We start from the raw sequence: 23,653 nt of genomic DNA, 5'->3' as shown, positions 1-23,653 counted from the left end.
ATCTCAACAGCCAGTTTAAGCCTGAGTTTGAAGACGAAGAGGGGAGTTGGTTTAAAATTTGGAGATCTGGTTGGAAAACATAATTTTTATTTGATCGTTGCTTTATATATTTTCCATCGGTGCACGTTTGATATATAATGATGGTGGAGAAGCTTGTCAGGGATCTCCAGGAACAACTTTAAGTCTGACGTCCCTCAGGTGGGACATCCCCCCACTGACCATTGTTATCTGATTGGTCGTGTGCACTGAGAAGAGTAAACGTGGCAAATCGGTTGATGAGCATGTTGCTAAAGTAGCTAGCTAAACAGAAAGGGTGCCCCCGAGCTGCTTTACCTTTCACTTCCTTCAGTTGCACAGCACTGCCCTGCCCAGAAGACATTTAAACGGTTTCTGGGACCTCTCCTCCCCACAGCACAGACTTAGGAGCTACTTATCAGGGGTATTCTTATCATGATTTTAACCAACCAACAAACTGAAATTTAAGCAAAGGAAGTAAGAAGCGGATCGTAATTTCAAAGAGAAAAAAATGCTAATATTTCAATAGGTCAGAAGAGTTAACTCTGAATTAGCTATTTTGGAAACATCCTGGAAAGGTTGTGGATCATTTTGTGCTTGATTTCTAAAGAAACAAGGAAACTAAATTACAACCATGAGCCAGGATCTATTTGGGTTCGATTTCAGGCTACCCACATATCTTTGGCCAATAAATGTACATTTGAGCACATGTGCAAATGTGTCCTCTTCCCTGTGTGGCATATCTTCAGTGTGTGTTCAGTATTTTGTGTGTGAGTAAATACAAAAAAAGAATGAAGGACGGTTTCTCAGGTATTTAGTGTAATTCCATTTTTTTGTTTGTGATAAGTACATGATCGAATCTTTAGTAAACGCTAGCAGCGTTTAAAATGGGTGAAATGGGCAAAAACTAAGTTTCACTTAGTTGGTCCACATTGGTGCAACATCTGTTGTGATATAAACATCACATTTGGCCCAGTATTGATTATTCTGTTGCGCATTCTTTAGAGTCTGGTGACAACTTTTACAAAGACATCTGTACATCTCTAATAGAATCAATAGAATGCAGTCCAGTGCAGGATTGCCACAAACAACAAGTTCTGAAGAAAACTGGCTGTTAAAGATTGAACATGTGGCAGATCTGTTTGTGCTGGATTACATTAGATTGTGTAGATGTACCTAATATAGTGGCAACGACTGTTTTGTATGCTTGAAGTAACAGAAAATTTGCTGAGTTGCTCATTTTAGTGACAAACCTCTATGGGGCAAACATAGGTACCAATCAGGACACAGATCAGGCATAGCATTATGATAGTATTGTCTCCCTTGAGCCTATAAAACGGGGAGTCAAGAGGAGGGGCCTCTGTGGATCCATCCCATAGATACTTGATCAGTTTGGGACCTAGTGAATTTGGAGGAAAGGTCAACACTTTGTGCTGTTTTTCTTTCTTTCTTTCTTTTTTTTTTTTTGAGTTAAACTGGGCTGCATCCTGCTGGGAATGACTGCTGCCATCAAACAGTGTCATTGCTGTGAGGTGGGGGTGCCTGGTCTGGTTTAGGTGGGTGGTACATGCCTAAGTAACATCCACACGAATGCCACGAATGCCAGTGTCTAAAAGGAAAAACAAAAAGGTTTTCAGCAGAACACTGAATTGGCACAAGATGAGCAATGTTATTCACTTGGCCTGTTGGCCGGTCATAATGTTGTGGCTGATCAGTGTATACGCTGCATGATGTAAAAACAACTATGGCAGGAAACTAACTTTTTTAAAAAATATGAATAAGTAAATGAATAAATAAATGATCTACAGGCGAAGTTGGGTCTGATCTCAGTGTGTTGATGTCGATGATGATGACGAGGTTCCATTCCAGAATCCCACAGTGATGTCACAGAGCGTTCACAATTCTGTTTTACAACCTTGAACCGAACCTGAGACAGAGCAACAACCACAAGACAGAGGAAACTTAACGCACCTTCACCGGCCAAGATGAGCGAACAAGGCCGGCCGTCGTGCAAACTGAGATCGGCGATCAATGAGCTCCGGTTGGAGGGGAGATTTTGTGACGCCGTCATCAAAGTCCAGGATGTGGAGTTTCAAATCCACAAGATCATCCTGTGTAACTGCACCCCGTACTTCCGGCGAGTATTTGATCTCATAGGAAAAGACTTGTTTTCTGTGGAAAGTGGTGTGTGTATCAGTTTAGAAGGAGTGCCATTTAAATCAACACTAAAAGCAACATATCCTCCAGTTTCTGGTTATTTTTAAGCTAAAATTTCATGTAGAATTTTTTACCAAAATTTCTCATGCTGCTACATTTTTCAAACATTAACCACAAGAAAGGACTGGAATGGACTAGTCCCATACTCTTATGAATAAAATATCAGGAAGGAGAGACAGTAATACAGCCTTGTCCATTCTGTTTCTCTATTACAGATGTCAGCTATAATGGTAGGAATAAGACACAACAAGACCCTAACATATATTTAAGGGTTCAGTATGTGCAGTGGTTTAAAGCTCACTGTTACCTCCTATTATTTTATCCCATCTGTTTAGAAACTGACATGAATATAAAAAGAAAATGTCTAATTATATATATATATATCTTCTCTCTGCCCTCAGAGCTCTCTTCACACGGTGGTCAGACCCCAACCAGAAGGTCTTCAACATGTCTCCTGACATGACACCCGACATCATGCAGCTCATCATTGAGTTCGCGTACACCGGCTCCGTCTCCGTGACCAAGGACAACGTGCAGGCCCTCATGGTGGCGGCCGATCAGCTCAACGTAATGGGTGTCGTACAAACCTGCTGCGACTTCTTAGCTGGGCACATCTGCCCGGAGAACTGCGTCGGCCTCTGGCAGTTCACAAACGTCTGCTCCTCCACCGAGCTGCACTCGAAGGCCTTCCGCTACATCATCGATCACTTTGTGGAGGTCATTTACTGTAAAGAGTTCCTGCAGCTCTCTGTGCACGAGCTGACAGATGTCCTTGCCAGAGACGATCTCAACGTGAAAACGGAGAGCACTGTATATGAGGCCGTGGTCAGGTGGATCCAGCATGTTCCTGAAGAACGAGGACTGCACATGGGCGCTCTCTTTCCTAAGGTACTGCATTCACTACATTTAGATTAGATTTAAATCATTACAATTAAGTTGCTGTGAGCTCCAATAAAGTCAGTTTAACCCTGTATGGGGCAAGGAACCATATTTGGTTACTTCAGCACTCATTTTAAATTGCATCCCTGTAGCTCTCAGTGAGGTTGAGGAGCATGTGGTTGCCACTCAGCCATTCAGAGAAGATCAAGAAAACATTCTCTCGTCATATCCTCGTCAAATGTGGTCTGCTAGGTCCAACTTTGCATGAACGCTGAGCATACATGCTGTATGTGTAATGTAATAATCTTGACAAGTGACTGAACCAGCACTTATGTTCTAATGGTCTAAATCATATGTCCTCAACAGCAAAATTTTTAGTTGTTTAGACATTTTTTATACATTTCCCCCATGATTTTCCGGCACAGCCACCCTCTGTTGTACATGTTTGAAATGGTTGAATAAAAAGGGGTCCTTGGCCTGAAAAACGTCCTGTATTTAGATCTCTGGTCTAAATACATGTTTCCATTTGTTTACCACTTAAGATCAAAGAATCATGTGTGTTAAATTCATTCATCTAGATTTTCTCCACGAAATTTTGAAAAATTTCACAAAAGTAAAAAAAAGTCTCCTGAGGCCCCACCACAACACACTGGTGTTGACATTTTGAATTTCCAAGTATTTCAATGAGTGCCCTATAAAGCTGTTAAGTCAATCAAAAACTTAATACATCTGTGATGAGTTAGCTGGGTTAGCACAAACAGACTCATCCATGCTTAACAGTAACAAACCTAAACAGCAACAGGGGACATTAGGAGACATTTGTTATATAAGTTATTCATCAAGTTTTCTGCTAGAATGCACAGCCTTTAGTTGACACCTGCCCAAACTAAATTAATTACACAGGAGAATGCAGTTAGTTTGAATTACAAATTAAAATGCTTTGCGCTTGCTTTTTCAAATATAAAAAAAATATGTTCTTAGAAAATAAGTCTGGTCAGTCTAAAACCAACAAACAAACAAACCTATATCTATAAACTTTTTTAATGCTCACGTTTTAATGAGGAACAAAATGGTTTAGAACATGGGTCTTCAACAGGGGGTCCACGACCCCTAGGGGGTCTTCAGAGATACTGTATGGGGGGGTTGCAAAATTTATGTATTTAAATCTCTTTAAATACACATTAACATGAATCCAACATATTTTAGTAAAGGGAGAAATGACGTTTTCTGTGATACAGGAGCTACCTCGACACCTCGCTGTTCACACAGACCGCCACAGTAGCTAAGACCTGTCAATCAAAGCCGCCTGTACACAGTAAAACCAATCACCAACCAATCACGAGGCCGTACTTAATCTCTCATCAATTTGGAGGCCCTTGGACTAAAAAACACCGAACACCGCTGATTTAGTGCAAGACGTATAAATAATATTATTGAGTTTGAGCCTTGAAATTTGTTTTCATTGAATTTCGACTGGGTTAGAAGAATAGATGGTTGGAACCCAGACATGTGGGGCTTGAGATATTTCTAAAATGCCCTTAAAGTCCCAGCCCTATTCGTTTCCGTTTCCTGTAAAAACAGGAGGTTAGGTTGTCCGCCCCACTCCTGGAAAGCTTCCTTTACCGGAAGGTCAGTTCTAATGGTCTTGAGTCAAAGGCCGGCAGTGCTGTGTGTAAAGGAGGGGAATAGTTTACGCCCCAAGATAAGATAAGTTACCAACTTTTTTTTTTTTTTTTTTTTTAAAGTTTTCCAGGAATTGAAAGTTGACACTCTCGGATACCATTAAAAAAACTGAATCATTGTTCTGACTGATATTGATGTATAGATGACATAGTGTATAGTGGAAAAAACTGACTGGATTAGATTTAATGGAGAGTTTTCTTCATAGACTCTGTCCTGTTTTCACTGTGTAGGTCCGACTGGGTCTGTTGAGTGCAACTTACATCAGGACCAATATGCTGCCCTGTGACCTGGTGAAGGACAACCCTGAATGCCTGGCCATCGTCACTGATTTCCTCGCAGGAAAGTCCACCGCGAAACACCTCTGCAAATCGTTTTTCCGTGCTCGCCTTCCTAATGCCATCCTGTTCGCCATCGGGGGCTGGAGTGGTGGTGATCCAACCAACGCCATTGAGGCGTATGATGTCCGGGCTGACTGCTGGATCAACGTGACCAACAATCTTGAGCGTCCTCGTGCCTACCACGGCGCTGTCTTCCTCAATGGCTACGTCTACTGTGTCGGCGGGTTTGACAGAGCGGAGCATTTCAACAGCATGCGCAGGCTGGACCTGAAAACACACACCTGGCAAGAGGTGGCCCCGATGTACTGTCGCCGCTGCTACGTGAGCGTGACTGTGCTGAACGGGTGCATCTATGTCATGGGAGGCTACAACGGACATGCGCGACTCAACAGTGCAGAGTACTACCGTCCCGAAATCAACCAGTGGAGTCAAGTTGCGCCCATGCACGAGCAAAGGAGTGACGCCAGCTGCACGACTCTCCACAACAAGGTGAGTCAAAGAGCAGCTGGGAACCAGTCAGTGCAAAATGACACGTGGCTGGATGGATCCAGTGCGAAAGGCTCTGTGAGGCTGCAATGCTCAGAGAAAACAAAACTGTCTCAAGAACGGATAATCCCTATGTTCCCCGGGTCCTATGTTCCCCGCTTTGTATGTGACCGGGGAACATAGGACCCCTTTTTTAAAAAAGGGTAAGGGTTAGGGTTAGGGACCTGGGGAACATAGATACGCTCCCCTCAAGAATAGGTCCATACTTGGTTTTTGACCTCTCTAAAAGGGCTCAGGTCGGACTAGAATGTCTTTATCAACCATTACCAGAAGAGTTTCTGTCGTTTAATCTGTTAAACATTTAAACACATAAAACATTCCTAGTGCAATTGTCATCTCTCAAAAATTCCTGTGGCTGACTTAATTTTATATATAAAACTTAAATATTCATCATGAACATGAAAAGAAATATACAGATACCAAGAAATAAATAAGACTATTTTTAATAGTCAACCCCAATAATAATTGGATTTTTTAAAAAGCCAATACCAATAAAAGTTTAACAATTTTTACAAGTATAACACATAGTTTGTATTATTTGTATTATTAAGAAAGAGAAGTGATCATGATGAATGAGGCATTTTGCTTCTTTTATATAAAAAAAAACTACAAGGTTAATAGGCGCTTTAAACTTGTCAAATTGTCGCAGACTGCGTACGTAAGTTACGTGACAACTGACCTCAGCAGTGTGTGTGTGTGCAGAAATCTGTTTAAACCATGCATACAAAAATTTACTCACATCAGGATTTGACAGCATTTTTTTAAATCGAACTGACTCACTTTTAATCAGTTGTCGTCCTAATTATGACATACGTTATAAGGATATAGAAGAAAAATAGTCTTATTATTTGAATCATTGAGATCTGATTCATATTGCAATGTGGTCATTAATTGCTGACGAATATCTAAACTGAAATGAGTTGCCTGTTGGATAACTTGTTTGCTTTTTTCAGTCCATGGGTAATTTTGTAGTCACGTTAATTTTGGGCATAATCAGTTATTTCAGACCCATACTATTAGTGAATGAGTTCCCTATTTTTTTTTTTTTTAATTCAACCTAATTATCAGATAAAATTGAGAATATCAAATATTAACTAGTGCGTCTTCACTTGCACCTCAGTTGTTGCCAAATTAATTCAAAAATAAGTATAATTACTGAATAATGCTCCTTTCATTTCCAGATTTACATTTGTGGTGGATTCAATGGGAACGAGTGCCTGCAAACAGCAGAGTGTTACAGCCCGGTGACTAACCAGTGGACAATGATCTCTCACATGAACAGCCGGCGCAGTGGAGTAGGAGTCATTGCATATGAAGGTCAGGTCTATGCAGTAAGTACACGAAGCCCTGTTGACACTCATGTATCACACAGATCACATGTGAAGACTGATACAACGGCTTCGCAACACTGGCTGTGTACGCATAATTACTTTTCTATACTGACCACAAAACCACTAAACAACTCTTAGACCATAGGTCTTCAACAGAGGGTCCGCTGTCCCTAGGGGGTCAGCGGAGGTACTGCAGATCAATAATACATTTTCAGTTGGTTAGACATTTTTTATAAAACTTTTCCCCCACAAATTTGAATTTCTTTTAATACACATTAACATGAATGATAGCTTAATACTGAATGCAAAATGCTAATAATAATGTATTTATAAATAGCACTGGGCCCTGTCTTAGACATTGTACTTCTAGTTTTATTGATTAGTGATAATTCTTAAACATTTATTCCTCATTTAAAGGGATCACTTTGTGCTCAAATCTGATGGCAGTTTATTCAGTGCATGTTAAGCACCACACAAGTCAATCTGCCTTCTACTTTGTTTTACCATTTTATTTAAACTTCTCTGTATTTTAGCATTTGATCTATTCATTTGCCTCCGACAGGTCGGTGGCTTTGATGGACACAACCGTCTGCACAGCACTGAGGCGTACAACCCTCAGACCAATACCTGGCACGATATGTCCCCCATGGTGACCCCCCGCAGCAACTTTGGGATTGAAGTGATTGACGACCGCCTCTTTGCCATTGGGGGATTCAACGGCTACACCACCACTTACAACGTAGAATACTACGAGGCTACGACTAACCGGTGGACCGTGGTCTGCGATATGGAGATCTACCGCAGCGCCCTGAGCTGCTGTGTTGTGTCTGGACTCCCCAACTTGTCTGAGTACGCTGCCCCTCGTGACGCCCTGCTTACACATGTAGAGGAGGTGGAGGAGGAGAAGGAGGAGTCACCAGCCCCCTGACACGGGGTCAGTTTTCAGCGCTGTCCTGTCATGAGCCACTAGCCAAGACAGGCAAGACACAAAGAACTGAAATAAATTTCTCAGAGCATCAAACCACTGTTAAACCAGATATTTTTTTCACATGTTTCTACATATTATATACCCTGATCAGACACAATGTTAATGGTTTGCTAAATGGTTTGGTCCTGGTATTCATGTGGATGTTACTTACACATGTAGAATGCAGCCTGACACACACGTATAAATTTGTCTTGAAGTTTCTTGTTGTATTTCTCTTGTTGTATTTCAGCTCTTCCAGCTGATTGCCTTTGTCCTGCCACCGTTGATCGATGTTGTGTCTCCTCAATGACTCTTTTCTCCTCCTTCAGCTGCTGAACCTTGTTCTGCCAAGTCTCAGACAGTTTGGAAAACTCCTTACTGACTTTGAGCAGATTGTTCGAGAACTGCTTTTTAAAGTGCTCATGGGACTTAGATCTCCTCCTTGAAGTTCTCCTCTGTCTCCACCAGCTTCTTCTAAATTTTTTGGAGACTTTCCTCAAGAGCTTTGCTGTTCAGCTTGCTGTCTTTTAGAGCTGCCTCCACTTTGTTCTGTTGGGCCAAGGTGTCGATATGAGCAGCTGTACCTGCTCCCCTCTCCTTGGTCTCCTTGCTGAGCTCTTGGTCTTTTTTAGTGAGGAGCTGGTTGACTTTCTCCATCCACCTCTTCTTGTCGTACTCCAGCGAGGCTCTGCTGAAGGGAGGTGACCTGCTCCACTCTCTTCTGCCCCAGAGCAGAGAGATGGTGGTTAAGAGAGTTGATCTTGTTGTCTCTTAGTTCAATCTCCATTTTTCCTCTGTAGAAATCAGCCTTCAGCTTCTTGTTCTGCGGTTCGCTGGTAAACAGCTTCTTCTTCAGACTTTCGATCTCGTCCAGATGTTGCTGTCTGTCACTCTGCCAAGCGTCCCTCTCTTTCAGGGCCACGATCTTTGCTGTGACCTGCAGCTTTTCTTCACTCTCCTAATCTAACACGTGGGAAAGCTGTGAAAAGGCTGTGTGTAACTGATAACAGTGCACTCTACAGACACAGTACTTCTTAGACCAACCACTGAATCCTTGAGACTCGACTGTCCCGAGATCTTAGTTATGTACTAAGACTTGTGGTTCCATGGTGTAATCTAGGCCGCTTTAATGCATGGGCTTACCTGGGCTGAAGCCCAGGAGCCTACCGAGTTCAGGGGCCTATCGATGAGCTGGCAAATCGCATTGTTTTGTTACTTGTCAGGTTTTCTGTTAATCACAAATATGCACGTTGTGGCTGCTGATTGATCCAAATGAACCCTTCAATAAGACCCGCAGATAAACCCCGCAGCCCCCGATCCCTTTGGTTATTGTTACTATGTGTACTACACCTTGAGTGACAGTTGGAAAATGACGGGGAAAAATAAATTTGAGAGTGGTGCGCATAAAAAAAAAAAGTGGTTCGCGAGAAAGAATCTAGGGAAAAAGAGTTACTGAAAGGCATCCCAAAGCTCACAGGATTCTTTAAACGACCTGCCACGGATGATGGTGGACCCACAAAAACGTCAATATCTCACTCACCGGAGGCAGAAGACGAGGCAGGGCTCACTCAGCAGGTAGACGTAATGCGAGAGGAAAAGAGAAGAGGAGCGGAGGATGAGGAAGAGGGTGAGGAGGAGAAGATGGAGGAGGAGGAGAAGGAGGAAGAGGAGGCAACAAGCAGTCACCCGGGCCTCTGGGGAAACAATATTGACCGGCAGGCACGCGTTTACTAGGTGAAAGTGGGGCCGAAGGAGTTTCAAAATAAAAGTGCTGACTTCTGTGCATCGGAGCGCGTATACAAACACCAGAGAAGATTTTTCTCAAGAACATAGTTCAACCGCAAAGTGACTCAGATCAAGGATGCAGCAAGAGAAAGTCAGTAATCTCACACTTACGTCCATTGAGCATGACATCCTTCATGATTTGGATTTCAGAAACATTATAACCAGGGCATTCTCTGCAAAGAAGACCAGACGAAAGCACTTCTAAAAGGACAATGCTCGGCCCTTTGCTAACCTCTGCAGGTTTTCAGTTGTTGTGGATGGCTAATTGTTTGATGAAGAATGTTGAAATGTTTAGATATCAGTCAGTTTTATCTTGTGGAACCCAGCATTAAAGGCTATGTTAGTATCCATAGTGCTGAGTGTGTGTGCAAGTGTATGTGCGGGTGTGTGTCTGTGTGTTTATGCACTAACAGGGCCCACCAAAGCCAGAAGAAGCTAATTTTGTTCAGATGGTGTGTTTCAAACTTTCACCCATCTTGGTTTTAAATAATCAGCATCTTATCTATCTTATGTATTGCTGTTATACATAGTGCCTTTTGTGTTTCTGTGAGTTAATTAGTACATGTATGCCGGTGTTTTCCAGCTAAAGAAGCTAAACTCACAGTTGTATGTAGTGAAAGAAACTGATGCATTTTGTGATGTAGATTGGTACGATGGAGTAGGGCCTACAAAACCTCTCAGCCCCAGCGCCTACCATTAGGTTAAGGCAGCCCTGCTTATTGCACATTACTGCACCTTATTACACACATTGCTGCACGTTATTACACCATACTGCACCTTATTGCACCTTATTGCACCTTATTTCAACTTATTTAAACTTATTACACCTCATTGCACACATTACTACACTTTAATGCAAGCTATTGCACCTTATTGCACACATTACTGCACCTAATTGCACCTTACTGCACTTTACTGCACCCTAATTAAAATTACTCCACCTTGCTGCACCTTACTCTATCATATTGCCCCTTATTGCACTGTTGTATATCATCTTATTTATCTATTCACTGTATTTTTTCTCAGAATGTCAATGTTGTATCTGTTTTATTTGGTCTTTTTCCTTTGCATTTTGTTAGATTTTTCATACATACATATAGTTGGATAGTACTATAATTATGGACTTTTATTAAGACAGTAGAATCAGCCATCTTGAATCTTGAATCCTGACCTCACCGGTGCAATCAATGGCCCTGTGTTGCCATGGTGATAATGTCACAGAGTCTCTGTGTTGCCATGGTGATTACATCACTCCTTTGATGTTGTGATGATGTCACAAGATGGGATGGAATCTCCTAAGCCCCGCCCACAATTAGCACAGATCAAAGGCATGTTGCCTTTGATCTCAGTCTCACCTCACAGAGACCTTAAATAGGAACCGATTCATCAAAGAGTCATCCGAGATTCATCAGAGATTCATCAGAGATTCATTAGAGATTCATCAGAGATTCATCAGAGATTAATCCAAGATTTATCAGAGAGTCAGTTGATATTCGCCAAAATACGACGACATTCAAGTAAATTGAAAGAGTTAGATTGTTAAATCACTTGATCTTCGCTAAAAAAGCAACGCCATTCAGGCAACTTGAAACTTTCAAACCCGTCAACCTACACATCCAAGATTATGTATCGTAATACGACACCAACAACAGTTCCAATGGACAGAGGAAGCTATTCCTGGACAGAGGAGATCCCACAGATCACTGTGGACATGGTTCGTCCACTGATCGAATCCTTTTTCAACAGCATCACACCAGACCAGTGGGCATGTTTGAGATTAGGTAAACCAGATGATGTTACCAGTTCTATGCTGGCACAGCTGCTGTCAGATTTGATAGAGCTCATTTCCAGTTCCTTGCTGGAGAAAATCAATCAGAGGCGTCTTATTTCTGAGGAGGTTGTCTTGACCAGCGTGGGTGACACACTTCCTCAAACTTTTGCTCAAGTCCTGGACATTAAAGAAGAGGTCCGCTCTGAGAGCTCAGAGGTGTTGACCAGCTTAATTGCCCAAGACGTGACTGAGAGCGTCAACTCCATCCTCTTTTCTGGCGAGGACGCTGAAGAGCAGGACGTTCAACGACACGTCACTCCCAGAAGAAGAATTAAACGAATGGTTCGTTACATCAGCAAGATGTTGGAAGAATTTATTGCAAAGATGACGCACAAACCCAGAAAAAATAAGAAGAAAGAGAAGAAAAGTGTGGTCACCCCACTAGAAGACGTTGACCAAAAGTCAGAAGTTCTGGGGTCTACAAAAACTAAAAGCAGCACTCAGTCATTGTACACATACACCCAGGAGACAGCCTCCATGGGAGTCAAGGAGAGCTGCAAGAATAAAACACCAGAAACTGACACAGACAGAGAAGAAATCCAAGGAAAAGCAGTCACAGACTTGTCTTCTCTCAAGGCTGAAGTAGATGAATATGATGTCACTCAGCCTGGAGCTGAAGAGGTCCAGACTCCTAAATCCAGGACATGCAAACTGTCCCTGAAGAGAATGGGGGGCATAATTCAAGGGTTCTTTGTGAAACCTTTATTCAGAAAGCCTCGTGCTGGAGTCACAGTGGCATCAACACAGTCACCAGACGTCCCACAGGTGAACTCTGTGAAGGTCATTGTGCCTGAGCAGCAGCTTCCAGATGTTGCTGCTGTGGTGCTGGTTGTACCTGAACAGCAGTTTGAGGCAGGCTCCGCTGTGAGGGTGGTTGTACCTGAACATAACATACCAGACGACAGAACACCTCCAGAATGTGGGCACCAGGAACCCTCCTCTCTGGAGATCATAGTAGTGGAAGATGAAAATTATCAGTCTGACGAAGAGACCAAGAGCTTTGCATTGAGCCAGGCTTCAATTGTTTGCCCAGAGTCCAAGAAGAAGCTGTCTCTGAAATTCAAGATGAAGGGCTTTTGTGCAAAAAGGATTTTCAAGGTGCGACCTGCTGTAGTCAGATCGGCCTCAATGAAGTCATCAAAAGCTGCCTCTACAGATAGAGTTGGGTCTCAGCAGCAGGTCACTACTGTGGTAGTCACTGTTCCTGATGAGCAATTTTCAGAGGCCACGGCTGTGGTGCTCCTAGACCCTGTAGTCAAACCAGCCCAAGACTTTGAGCAGCTGGAAACCTCCTCTCTGGACGGAGTAGTTGAGGACAGCACTGCTCAGTCTGAGGCTGAAGAGTTCCAGGGTCTGAAAGCCACAGATCCAAAGTACAAGAAGAAATTGACTTGTAAAGGAACCAAATGTAGAGGCTTGTGTGTGAAACCACCTGCCCAGCTCTCACCAGAGGCCACCACTGTGGAGATCCCTGCACCTCAACGCCAGTCACTGAAAGAAAAACCAGAAGATCTGGAGTCCACAAAAACTAAAAGTGGAATTCAATCGTTCGACACATACACCCAGGAGACAGCCTCCATAGGAGTCAAGGAGAGCTGTAAGACTAAAACACCAGAAACTGACACAGACAGAGAGGAGATCCGAGGAGAAGCAGTCACAGACTTGTCTTCTCTCAAGGCTGAAGTAGATGAGGATGAAGCCGCTCAGCCTGGAGCTGAAGAGATCCAGACTCCTAAATCCAGGACATGCAAACTGTCCCTGAAGAGAATGGGGGGCATAATTCAAGGGTTCTTTGTGAAACCATTATTCAGAAAGCCTCGTGCTGGAGTCACAGTGGCATCAACACAGTCACCAGACGTCCCACAGGGGAACTCTGTGAAGGTCATTGTGCCCGAGCAGCAGCTTCCAGATGTTGCTGCTGTGGTGCTGGTTGTACCTGAACAGCAGTTTGAGGCAGGCTCCGCTGTGAGGGTGGTTGTACCTGAACATCACATACCAGACGACAGAACACCCCCAGAATGTGGGCACCAGGAACCCTCCTCTCTGGAGATTATAGCAGTGGAAGATGAAAATGCTCAATCTGACGAAGAGACCAAGAGCTTTGCATTGAGCCAGGCTTCAATTGTTTGCCCAGAGTCCAAGAAGAAGTTGTCTCTGAAATTCAAGATGAAGGGCTTTTGTGCAAAAAGGATTTTCAAGGTGCGACCTGCTGTAGTCAGATCGGCCTCAATGAAGTCCTCAAAAGTTGCCTCTGCAGATAGAGTTGGGTCTCAGCAGCAGGTCACTACTGTGGTAGTCACTGTTCCTGATGAGCAATTTTCAGAGGCCATGGCTGTGGTGCTCCTAGACCCTGTAGTCAAACCAGCCCAAGACTTTGAGCAGCTGGAAACCTCCTCTCTGGACGGAGTAGTTGAGGACAGCACTGCTCAGTCTGAGGTTGAAGAAGTTCAGGGTCTGAAGAAATTGACTTGTAAAGGAACCATATGTAGACGCTTGTGTGTGAAACCACCTGCCCAGCTCACACCAGAGGCCACCACCGTGGAGATTCTTGTGCCTCAACAGCAGTCACCGAAAGACAAATCAGCCCAAGACTTTGAGCAGCTGGAAACCTCCTCTCTGGACAGAGTAGTTGAGGACAGCATTGCTCACAACGTCCCACAGATCACTGTGGACATGGTTCGTCCACTGATCGAATCCTTTTTCAACAGCATCACACCAGACCAGTGGGCATGTTTGAGATTAGGTAAACCAGATGATGTTACCAGTTCTATGCTGGCACAGCTGCTCTCAGACTTGATAGAGCTCATTTCCAAATTCATCCTGGAAAAAATCAATCAGAGGCATCTTATTTCTGAGGAGGTTGTCTTGATCAGCGTGGGTGACACACTTCCTCAAACTTTTGCTCAAATCCTGGACATTAAAGAAGAGGTCCGCTCTGAGAGCTCAGAGGTGTTGACCAGCTTAATTGCCCAAGACGTGACTGACAGCGTCAACTCCATCCTCTTTTCTGGCGAGGACGCTGAAGAGCAGGACGTTCAATCACACGTCACTCCCAAAAGAAGAATTAAACGTATGGTTCGTTACATCAGCAAGATGTTGGAAGAATTTATTGGGATGATGACACACAAACCTCGAACAAATAAGAAAAAAAAGAAGAAAAGTGGGGCCACACCTCTGGAAGACGAAGACGCTGAAAGAATTTCAGAAGATCTGGAGTCCACAAAAACTAAAAGTGGCATTCAATCATTTGACGCTTACACCCAGGAGACAGCCTCCATAGGAGTCAAGGAGAGCTGTAAGAATAAAACACCAGAAACTGACACAGACAGAGAGGAGATCCAAGGAGAAGCAGTCACAGACTTGTCTTCTCTCAAGGCTGAAGTAGATGAGTATGATGTCACTCAGCCTGGAGCTGAAGAGGTCCAGACTCCTAAATCCAGGACATGCAAACTGTCCCTGAAGAGAATGGGGGGCATAATTCAAGGGTTCTTTGTGAAACCTTTATTCAGAAAGCCTCGTGCTGGAGTCACAGTGGCATCAACACAGTCACCAGACGTCCCACAGGTGAACTCTGTGAAGGTCATTGTGCCCGAGCAGCAGCTTCCAGATGTTGCTGCTGTGGTGCTAGTTGTACCTGAACAGCAGTTTGAGGCAGGCTCCGCTGTGAGGGTGGTTGTACCTGAACATCACATACCAGACGACAGAACACCCCCAGAATGTGGGCACCAGGAACCCTCCTCTCTGGAGATTATAGTAGTGGAAGATGAAAATGCTCAATCTGACGAAGAGACCGAGAGCTTTGCAGTGAGCCAGGCTTCAATTGTTTGCCCAGAGTCCAAGAAGAAGTTGTCTCTGAAATTCAAGATGAAGGGCTTTTGTGCTAAAAGGATTTTCAAGGTGCGACCTGCTGTAGTCAGATCGGCCTCAATGAAATCATCAAAAGTTGCCTCTACAGACAGAGTTGGGTCTCAGCAGCAGGTCACTACTGTGGTAGTCACTGTTCCTGATGAGCAATTTTCAGAGGCCATGGCTGTGTGCATCCTAGACCCTGTAGTCAAACCAGCCCAAGACTTGAGCAAGCTGGAAACCTCCTCCATGGACAGAGATGGTGAGACAGCACTGCTCAGTCTAGAGGTTGAAGAAGTTCAGTCTGAAAGCACAGGTCCGAAAGAAGTTAAGAAGAATGGACGTCTAAACAACCAAATGGCTTCAACCATTGTGACCTGTGAACCCACCGACCCAGCTCCACAGAGCACCACGGAGACCTGAGCACTAAACCCACTGCACGACAGAAAGATCAGAACTCAACAAGCTCTAGGAGAGTGGAACCCTCCTGGAGGAAATGTCCAGCCAAATCCAAGAAGAGATGTCCCTGAAAAAGTGGGTACCGCAATTAGAGGCTTGTTTGTGAAACCACATGCTGGAGAGGCATCAACACAGTCACCAGACGTTACCACTGCTCGCCTCCGCGAGAGACCCCACCATGGGGGGTGACCAAACAGTCAGCAGTCACCGAAAGAAAAACTTGCCAAGACTTAGAGCAGATGAAACCCTCCTCTCTTACAAATTTCCACAGAGGGACACAGTTCAGTCTGAGGGCGAAAAAGTCCAGGATGTGGAGGAGTACCAACACAGCTCAACTCAAGAAAGAGATGGTCTCTGAAAAAAACTGGGCAGCGCATTTAGAGCTTGTTTGTGAAACCATGTGCTGGAGAGCATTCAACCACAGTAACATCACCAGACGTTACCCCCTGGGCCCGCCTTTCACCAGAGACCCCCACATGGAAGTCGCTGAAGTCACCAATCTCTGAAAGAGATTACCAGCCCAGATTTATGCCTACTTTCTGGAGATCACGTAGTTGAGGACAACACTGTTTCAGTCTGAGCCAAAAATTTAACGAGTCCTCAAGATGAAGCAAGAAAGGTGCAAACAGTGTGTCAGCACTTTTGTTAAGTGCCTAGTTTTAAGGGCCTTTGCAAAAGCAAAATACATACGATTCTGACCAGTTTGAGGCCATCCGCGACAGACTGTACAAGGAAATCATCTGGGGCTGAATTCCAGTGTGAGAATATTAACATCCCCACGAAAAAGGTTCATTGAAGCTCGACAAGGCCGTTTGTGGAGGACCTGCACAAAAATGGAAGTCTGCACACGTATTGTGTTTTCATTGGATCTTAGAGCGACCAATAATGACAAAGTGACTCGTGGCTTCTTTCAAAGAACATCTAATGAAGCCTAAACACAGCTGGAAGTTCTTCTGAGCTTCAGTTCCCAGATCAGACACATGAGGAGACCTTCTGTTCTAGTGGCCTTCTAAGTATTATTATTGTTGTTATCATTATTATTATTATTATTATTTTTATTTTTATTCTTCTTCTTATTATTATTATTACTATCATTCTTCTTATTATTATTACTATTACTATTACTATTTCTATTACCATTATTTCCCATTATTCTTTAACTTCCTTTTATGCCATTCTGTTTAATGTTATTGTATTCCATTTTATCCTATGTCATTAAAAAAACAAAGCATCAAAAAATAACATTTGAGTTCTCCAATGTCTCTTCTTTTTTTTCTGCTAGAAAACACTGTGTTGTTTTCAAGGTTTACTTTCGCGTAGCGTCTCAAGCCTATAACAGTGTCTTGAATTGACATGTGCAAGATTTACAATAGAAAAATTTGAATGATGACTTTTCCTTGCCCGAATACAGAGGGTCTGTTTTTATTAAGGGAACCACTGTGGAGGATAACATAGCAAAATGCAACCTCTGCTTGTTTACCCCTGAAACACACAACTAAGGTTTGCATTACCTAGAGGTTAGCATTAGCATTAACATGTAACAAGATTCCCCTCAATAATGATTAACTTATCATGCCTCTACTTTCTGAACAAACTGAAAAGAGCTACATCCCACCCCCGACCATGTACTCATTTTACCAGAGAACCACCGAGTGTCTTCACTGGCTACATCACTGTGTGGTGCCGAAGGACACTGCACTGCTTAGTGAACACATTGCCAGTTCCCACACTTTATATCCCCTTTTCCCTTCCCTCGGGAAAGAGGTAACCGGAGCCTCCAGCTCCACCCGACTGTTGAACAGCTTTGTCCACCAGACTACAACCCACCAATCACACAGAGACTCTGCCTCACCTGTCTTCTCAGCACAAAAAAGAAACAAGGACTCTAGCCTGACACTTCTCTGCACCTTACTGCACTTTACCGCACCTTATTAAACCTTATTGTACACATTACTCCACCTTTTTGCACCTTATCACACCAGGTTGCACACCTTATTGCCTAGGCCGCTTTAATGCACGGGTTTACCTGGGCTGAAGCCCAGGGGCCTACCAAGTTCAGGGGCCTATCGATGAAAATTTTTAAAATAATTTTTAAAATACTTTTTACAGCGTATAAATAATAATAATTTAGAATAAAGAGCCAGTTGTGCTATCACATTAATTGTACCTCTGCGTTGTTTAAGGGAAAAACTACAACTTATAGTTAGCTAATGTAGCTAAAGTTAGCACCCTGTGTTTAAGAAGCGGGAGTTCAGCTCCTAGGATGCTGTGACTGTGTGCCTTCCTGTCCCTGCTTGTATGTGGAGTTACTGAAAGCTTCATACGTGTGTGTTGACTTGTATTATCGGTCAGATACTTGTAACACAGCTGAATTATCACATAGTTTGAGTTTTTTTTTTCCCCCTCCAAAACTGTTACCTCTGGTGGTCAGTGGTGCCTATTACCATGGCTACTGTAAACTGACGGGTATATATGGGTATATACCATATAGCATGCATGTGTAATATAAACACTACCAATAAACCAATATATAACATTCATTAGACATGTGGCAACGAACCAAAATATCTATTTTATTTGATTCCTTATTTATTTGTGTTTGTAAGCGCTTAGCGTTATCAGTTTTGTACAGCCAACTTCCTGTCTAAGAGCAAAGTTGGGCCGAACGCTGTCATCCTATGGCACACATGTCAAACTCAAGGCCAGTTGTATTATATCAATCAGCAAAAAGTGGGGATGAACTATAAGGAGCAATGCGGGGAAAATTATTTGGATTCAGCATTTTCTTTATTCAGCAACTGTGTGCGTACACGTGCATACTCATGTATACACGTATGTACAAGCGTGTACAGGTTTGGCCCGTGGGCAGCCAGACTCTAGACCAGTTGTCCCCAGACTGCTGAGGTTCAGTGTCATATTAATGTTTGAACAGTTAACGTCCCCCGTCCTTGTCAGAGGAGGTGAATAACAGTGCAGCACACATATTTCCCAAGGGAGGGATTTCTCAGATGTGGCAACTACGTGTTACTTCCAACAAGAAGCGACTTGCTCAAACACTTGAAACCCCGGTTGGTTTAAAGTGTGCCCTGCTTTCCTAACCAGATGTGTCACTTCCGTCTTCATAGGCTACTTTTTGTACATTTTCACTCAGGCAGCCTGCGAGACAACTCCACCACAACACTCGGACCTGAGAGGTAAGTCAGAGTTTTACATGTGTTCTCTTCATAGTGTGTTTATAGAGCGTTTATACAGCGTACCTGAAGCTGGATCTCCTCGTTTTTCTCTGCTTCCTGGCAGGAAAGGAAATTCATATTAGGATAATGTTAAATATTTAAATTTCTAACAACTTGTAAACTGTTTACATTCGTCGTATCTTGTAATCTCTAGTGGAATTCACAACATCATGATTTTTGGCTTCACTTGATGCATTTTGCTTAATGACGACGTGAAACACTTTCCTTGTGTTTCAGAATTTCTTGAGGTGAAAGTGACATAATGCAGAACGTGAAGTGCATGGTGGTCGGAGACAGGGGAGTAGGAAAGACCCACCTTCTTCGCACCTACATCAACAAAGTCTTTCCGAAGGAATACACACCAGATTTCACGTACACGTACAGCACACAGGTCAGTGTAGACGGCCGGCAGGTCAGCCTTTTTCTGCAGGACTCCCCCGGCGGCGAGCGCTACAAACACCTGCGTCCGCTCTTCTACATCCACATCAATGTCTTCATCATCTGCTTCTCCATCGCTAGCCCGGCATCCTTTGAGAACGTCGAGCAGAAATGGAAACCGGAGATTAAACACCATTCCCCCGATGTGCCCATTCTCCTTGTGGGAACTAAGAGCGACCTGAGAGGCGATCAGGACGTCCTGGAAAAACTGAAGGAGCAGAATCAGACCCCAGTAACCAAACAGCAGGGAACCACAATGGCCGAGCAAATTGAGGCTGTAAAATATCTTGAGTGCGCCGCAATCAACCAGGAGGGACTGAATGAGGTGTTTGATGAAGCGGTGCATGCCTTCCTCATTCAGTCAACGACCACCAAAAAACCCTGTGTTCTCTTGTAAGCTAAATATTCCATTAGAAATAAGTAAGTTCATCTGAGAATATGTTTTGACTTGTTCAGTTTTTGTGATTTATTTTCACTTCAGTCCTAATTTATTTACTTAACGAGAATATTTCTTATATATTATATTATATTATATTATATTATATTATATTATATTATATTATATTATATTATATTATATTATTAAAGATGTCCCTCAACAATACATATTTCAACACCCACATACATGCATACATATACACTCACCAGCCACTTTATTAGGTACACCTTGCTAGTGAATGCATTTAAACAGGTGTACCTTATAAAGTGGCGAGCAAGTGTACATATAAACCCTCCACATACAAAAATACAAACCCACGGGTAATTCCCACACACTCATAACTCAGCCAAGTGCACACGAGAAGCAAAGGGGTTCAAAGCTTTATAAAAACTGTTCTTCGTATATTTAAGAGATTCCAGGGCAGATCAGATGTCTCTTGTTTTCAACAAAGCTTCTTGTGGAAAATAAGAAAAATGAAAAATTGCTATGTGAATACAACACCCTCCTTCCTGAACCCTGTTAGTGTTATCGTCCTGTCCCTTTAACCCTTTTGTCCCAGTTATTTACATTCTGTACTTGTATTTGAACTGATATTGTTGTATGTATGTGTATATGTGTATATTTTATATTTGTGCTGATGTCTAATTCATCCTGATGTTTTTGTATATATCACAGTTTCCATTAAGAATAAGCTGTGACGTAGCAGCTCTAACTGGAAGTCTGTTTCATTGAAGGGACGCTAATACTTTTAAAATTCAAAGAAAAGAAATGATGTACCATTGTCCATCATTATATAAATCTACGTTTGAAAAATCATTGTCACCATTTAAGATGTTTTTGACTGAAGTGGATTATTAATTTAAACGTCTTAAGTTGATCACAAACTGTGTAGCACTGATGAATATCCATATCGGAGATTTTCAAACAATATGTCACAGAAAATTATGAAGTCTGTTAGGTTTTGTTTTTAATTTTCTTCTTTTCTTTGTCTCTTGTTTGGTGCTGCTGTGGATGATGACCCATGCTATTGCCCAAATATCTAGAATCACTGTTTTCTGTTATTTGTAAAATTTTCAATAAAGTTTTTGTAGAAAAAAATGGAAGTCTATTCACCAAACGGCGTCTCTGAGGTTATTGTCACTACGTGTAACATTTTATTTTAATATTTATTCTATCAGTCTCACAGTAAAGACGTGAAACCGATTTTGTGTAACAGAAGAAACTGTTACTGGTATTTGGGCTCTTTGACTTCAACAGAAATAACGCAAATCCCACATTCATCATTAATCACATTTTATTACTGGCTTAATTTTACATTCATAAATGTTGAAGAGACCGAGAGCTTTGCAGTGAGCCAGGCTTCAATTGTTTGCCCAGAGTCCAAGAAGAAGTTGTCTCTGAAATTCAAGATGAAGGGCTTTTGTGCAAAAAGGATTTTCAAGGTGCGACCTGCTGTAGTCAGATCGGCCTCAATGAAGTCCTCAAAAGTTGCCTCTGCAGATAGAGTTGGGTCTCAGCAGCAGGTCACTACTGTGGTAGTCACTGTTCCTGATGAGCAATTTTCAGAGGCCATGGCTGTGGTGCTCCTAGACCCTGTAGTCAAACCAGCCCAAGACTTTGAGCAGCTGGAAACCTCCTCTCTGGACGGAGTAGTTGAGGACAGCACTGCTCAGTCTGAGGTTGAAGAAGTTCAGGGTCTGAAAGCCACAGGTCCAAAGTCTAAGAAGAAATTGACTCATAAAAGAACCAAATGTAGACGCTTGTGTGTGAAACCACCTGCCCAGCTCTCACCAGAGGCCACCACCGTGGAGATCCCTGCACCTCAACGCCAGTCACCGAAAAACAAACCAACCCAAGACTTTGAGCAGCTGGAAACCTCCTCTCTGGAGGAGACACATGTTCCAGCCAAACGTTCAAGAAAGAGATGGTCTCTGAAAAGAGTGGGTACCGCATTTAGAGGCTTGTTTGTGAAACCACATGCTGGAGAGGCATCAACACAGTCACCAGATGTTACCCCTGCTCGCCTCTCGCGAGAGACCCCCACCATGGAGGTGACCAAACGTCACCAGTCACCGAAAGAAAAACTTGCCCAAGACTTAGAGCAGATGAAACCCTCCTCTCTACAAATTTCCACAGAGGGCGACACAGTTCAGTCTGAGGGCGAAAAAGTCCAGGATGTGGAGGAGACACCAACACCAGCTACAACTCCAAGAAAGAGATGGTCTCTGAAAAAACTGGGCAGCGCATTTAGAAGCTTGTTTGTGAAACCATGTGCTGGAGAGGCATCAACCACAGTAACATCACCAGACGTTACCCCTGCCCGCCTTTCACCAGAGACCCCCACCATGGAAGTCGCTGAACGTCACCAATCTCTGAAAGAGATACCAGCCCCAGAGTTTATGCCCTACTCTCTGGAGATCACAGTAGTTGAGGACAACACTGTTCAGTCTGAGCCAAAATTTAACGAGTCCTCAAGAGATGAGCAAGAAAGGTGCAAACAGTGTGTCAGCACTTTTGTTAAGTGCCTAGTTTTAAGGGCCTTTGCAAAAGCAAAAATACAATACGATTCTGACCAGTTTGAGGCCATCCGCGACAGACTGTACAAGGAAATCTGGGCTGAATTCCAGTGTGAGAATATTAACATCCCCACGAAAAGGTTCATGAAGCTCGACAAGGCCGTTTGTGAGGACCTGCACAAAAAGTGGAAGTCTGCACACGCTATTGTGTTTTTCATGGATCTAGAGCGACCAATAATTGACAAAGTGATCGTGGCTTCTTTCAAAGAACATCTAATGAAGCCTAAACACAGCTGGAAGTTCTTCTGAGCTTCAGTTCCCAGATCAGACACATGAGGAGACCTTCTGTTCTAGTGGCCTTCTAAGTATTATTATTGTTGTTATCATTATTATTATTATTATTATTATTATTTTTATTTTTATTATTCTTATTATTATTATTATTACTATCATTCTTATTATTATTATTATTACTATCATTCTTCTTATTATTATTACTATTACTATTACTATTTCTATTACCATTATTTCCCATTATTCTTTAACTTCCTTTTATGCCATTCTGTTTAATGTTATTGTATTCCATTTTATCCTATGTCATTAAAAAAACAAAGCATCAAAAAATAACATTTGAGTTCTCCAATGTCTCTTCTTTTTTTTTGTTCAAACGTTTTTTCTGCTAGAAAACACTGTGTTGTTTTCAAGGTTTACTTTCGCGTAGCGTCTCAAGCCTATAATAGTGTCTTGAATTGACATGTGCAAGATTTGCAATAGAAAAATTTGAATGATGACTTTTCCTTGCCCGAATACAGAGGGTCTGTTTTTATTAAGGGAACCACTGTGGAGGATAACATAGCAAAATGCAACCTCTGCTTGTTTACCCCTGAAACACACAACTAAGGTTTGCATTACCTAGAGGTTAGCATTAGCATTAACATGTAACAAGATTCCCCTCAATAATGATTAACTTATCATGCCTCTACTTTCTGAACAAACACTGAAAAGAGCTACATCCCACCCCCGACCATGTACTCATTTTACCAGAGAACCACCGAGTGTCTTCACTGGCTACATCACTGTGTGGTGCCGAAGGACACTGCAGTGCTTAGTGAACACATTGCCAGTTCCCA

General features: G+C 42.8%; 2 protein-coding genes across 2 annotated transcripts; both read left to right on the top strand.

The window, feature by feature from the left end:
• The first annotated feature begins 1,902 nt into the window (after positions 1 to 1,902).
• On the top strand, positions 1,903 to 8,030 carry LOC125022114 (kelch-like protein 10). Its single transcript, XM_047608427.1, has 5 exons — positions 1,903 to 2,152; positions 2,634 to 3,120; positions 5,025 to 5,621; positions 6,860 to 7,009; positions 7,572 to 8,030. Exons 1-5 carry the CDS (start codon positions 2,001 to 2,003, stop codon positions 7,935 to 7,937), a joined length of 1,752 nt encoding a protein of 583 aa, XP_047464383.1. The 5' UTR covers positions 1,903 to 2,000; the 3' UTR covers positions 7,938 to 8,030.
• Positions 8,031 to 18,892: 10,862 nt separating this feature from the next.
• Positions 18,893 to 21,115, top strand: LOC125022527 (rho-related GTP-binding protein RhoG-like). The gene is made up of 2 exons (XM_047609237.1): positions 18,893 to 19,091; positions 19,368 to 21,115. The coding sequence occupies exon 2, from the start codon at positions 19,393 to 19,395 to the stop codon at positions 19,963 to 19,965; it is 573 nt and encodes a 190-aa protein (XP_047465193.1). The 5' UTR covers positions 18,893 to 19,091; positions 19,368 to 19,392; the 3' UTR covers positions 19,966 to 21,115.
• Positions 21,116 to 23,653: the final 2,538 nt, after the last annotated feature.

The sequence above is a fragment of the Mugil cephalus genome, chromosome 16 (assembly GCF_022458985.1).
Source record: "Mugil cephalus isolate CIBA_MC_2020 chromosome 16, CIBA_Mcephalus_1.1, whole genome shotgun sequence".
NCBI lineage: Eukaryota > Metazoa > Chordata > Actinopteri > Mugiliformes > Mugilidae > Mugil > Mugil cephalus.
The sequence above is the reverse complement of the archived record's forward strand: the minus strand, read 5'-3'. Positions and strand labels throughout refer to the sequence as shown.

Coding starts and splice junctions, on each gene's coding strand:
- LOC125022114 (XM_047608427.1), top strand. CDS start 2,001: ATGAGCGAACAAGGCCGGCCGTCGTGCAAACTGAGATCGGCGATCAAT. Junction 3,121..5,024: donor TGGGCGCTCTCTTTCCTAAG/GTACTGCATTCA, acceptor TTCACTGTGTAG/GTCCGACTGGGTCTGTTGAG. Junction 7,010..7,571: donor ATGAAGGTCAGGTCTATGCA/GTAAGTACACGA, acceptor TGCCTCCGACAG/GTCGGTGGCTTTGATGGACA.
- LOC125022527 (XM_047609237.1), top strand. CDS start 19,393: ATGCAGAACGTGAAGTGCATGGTGGTCGGAGACAGGGGAGTAGGAAAG.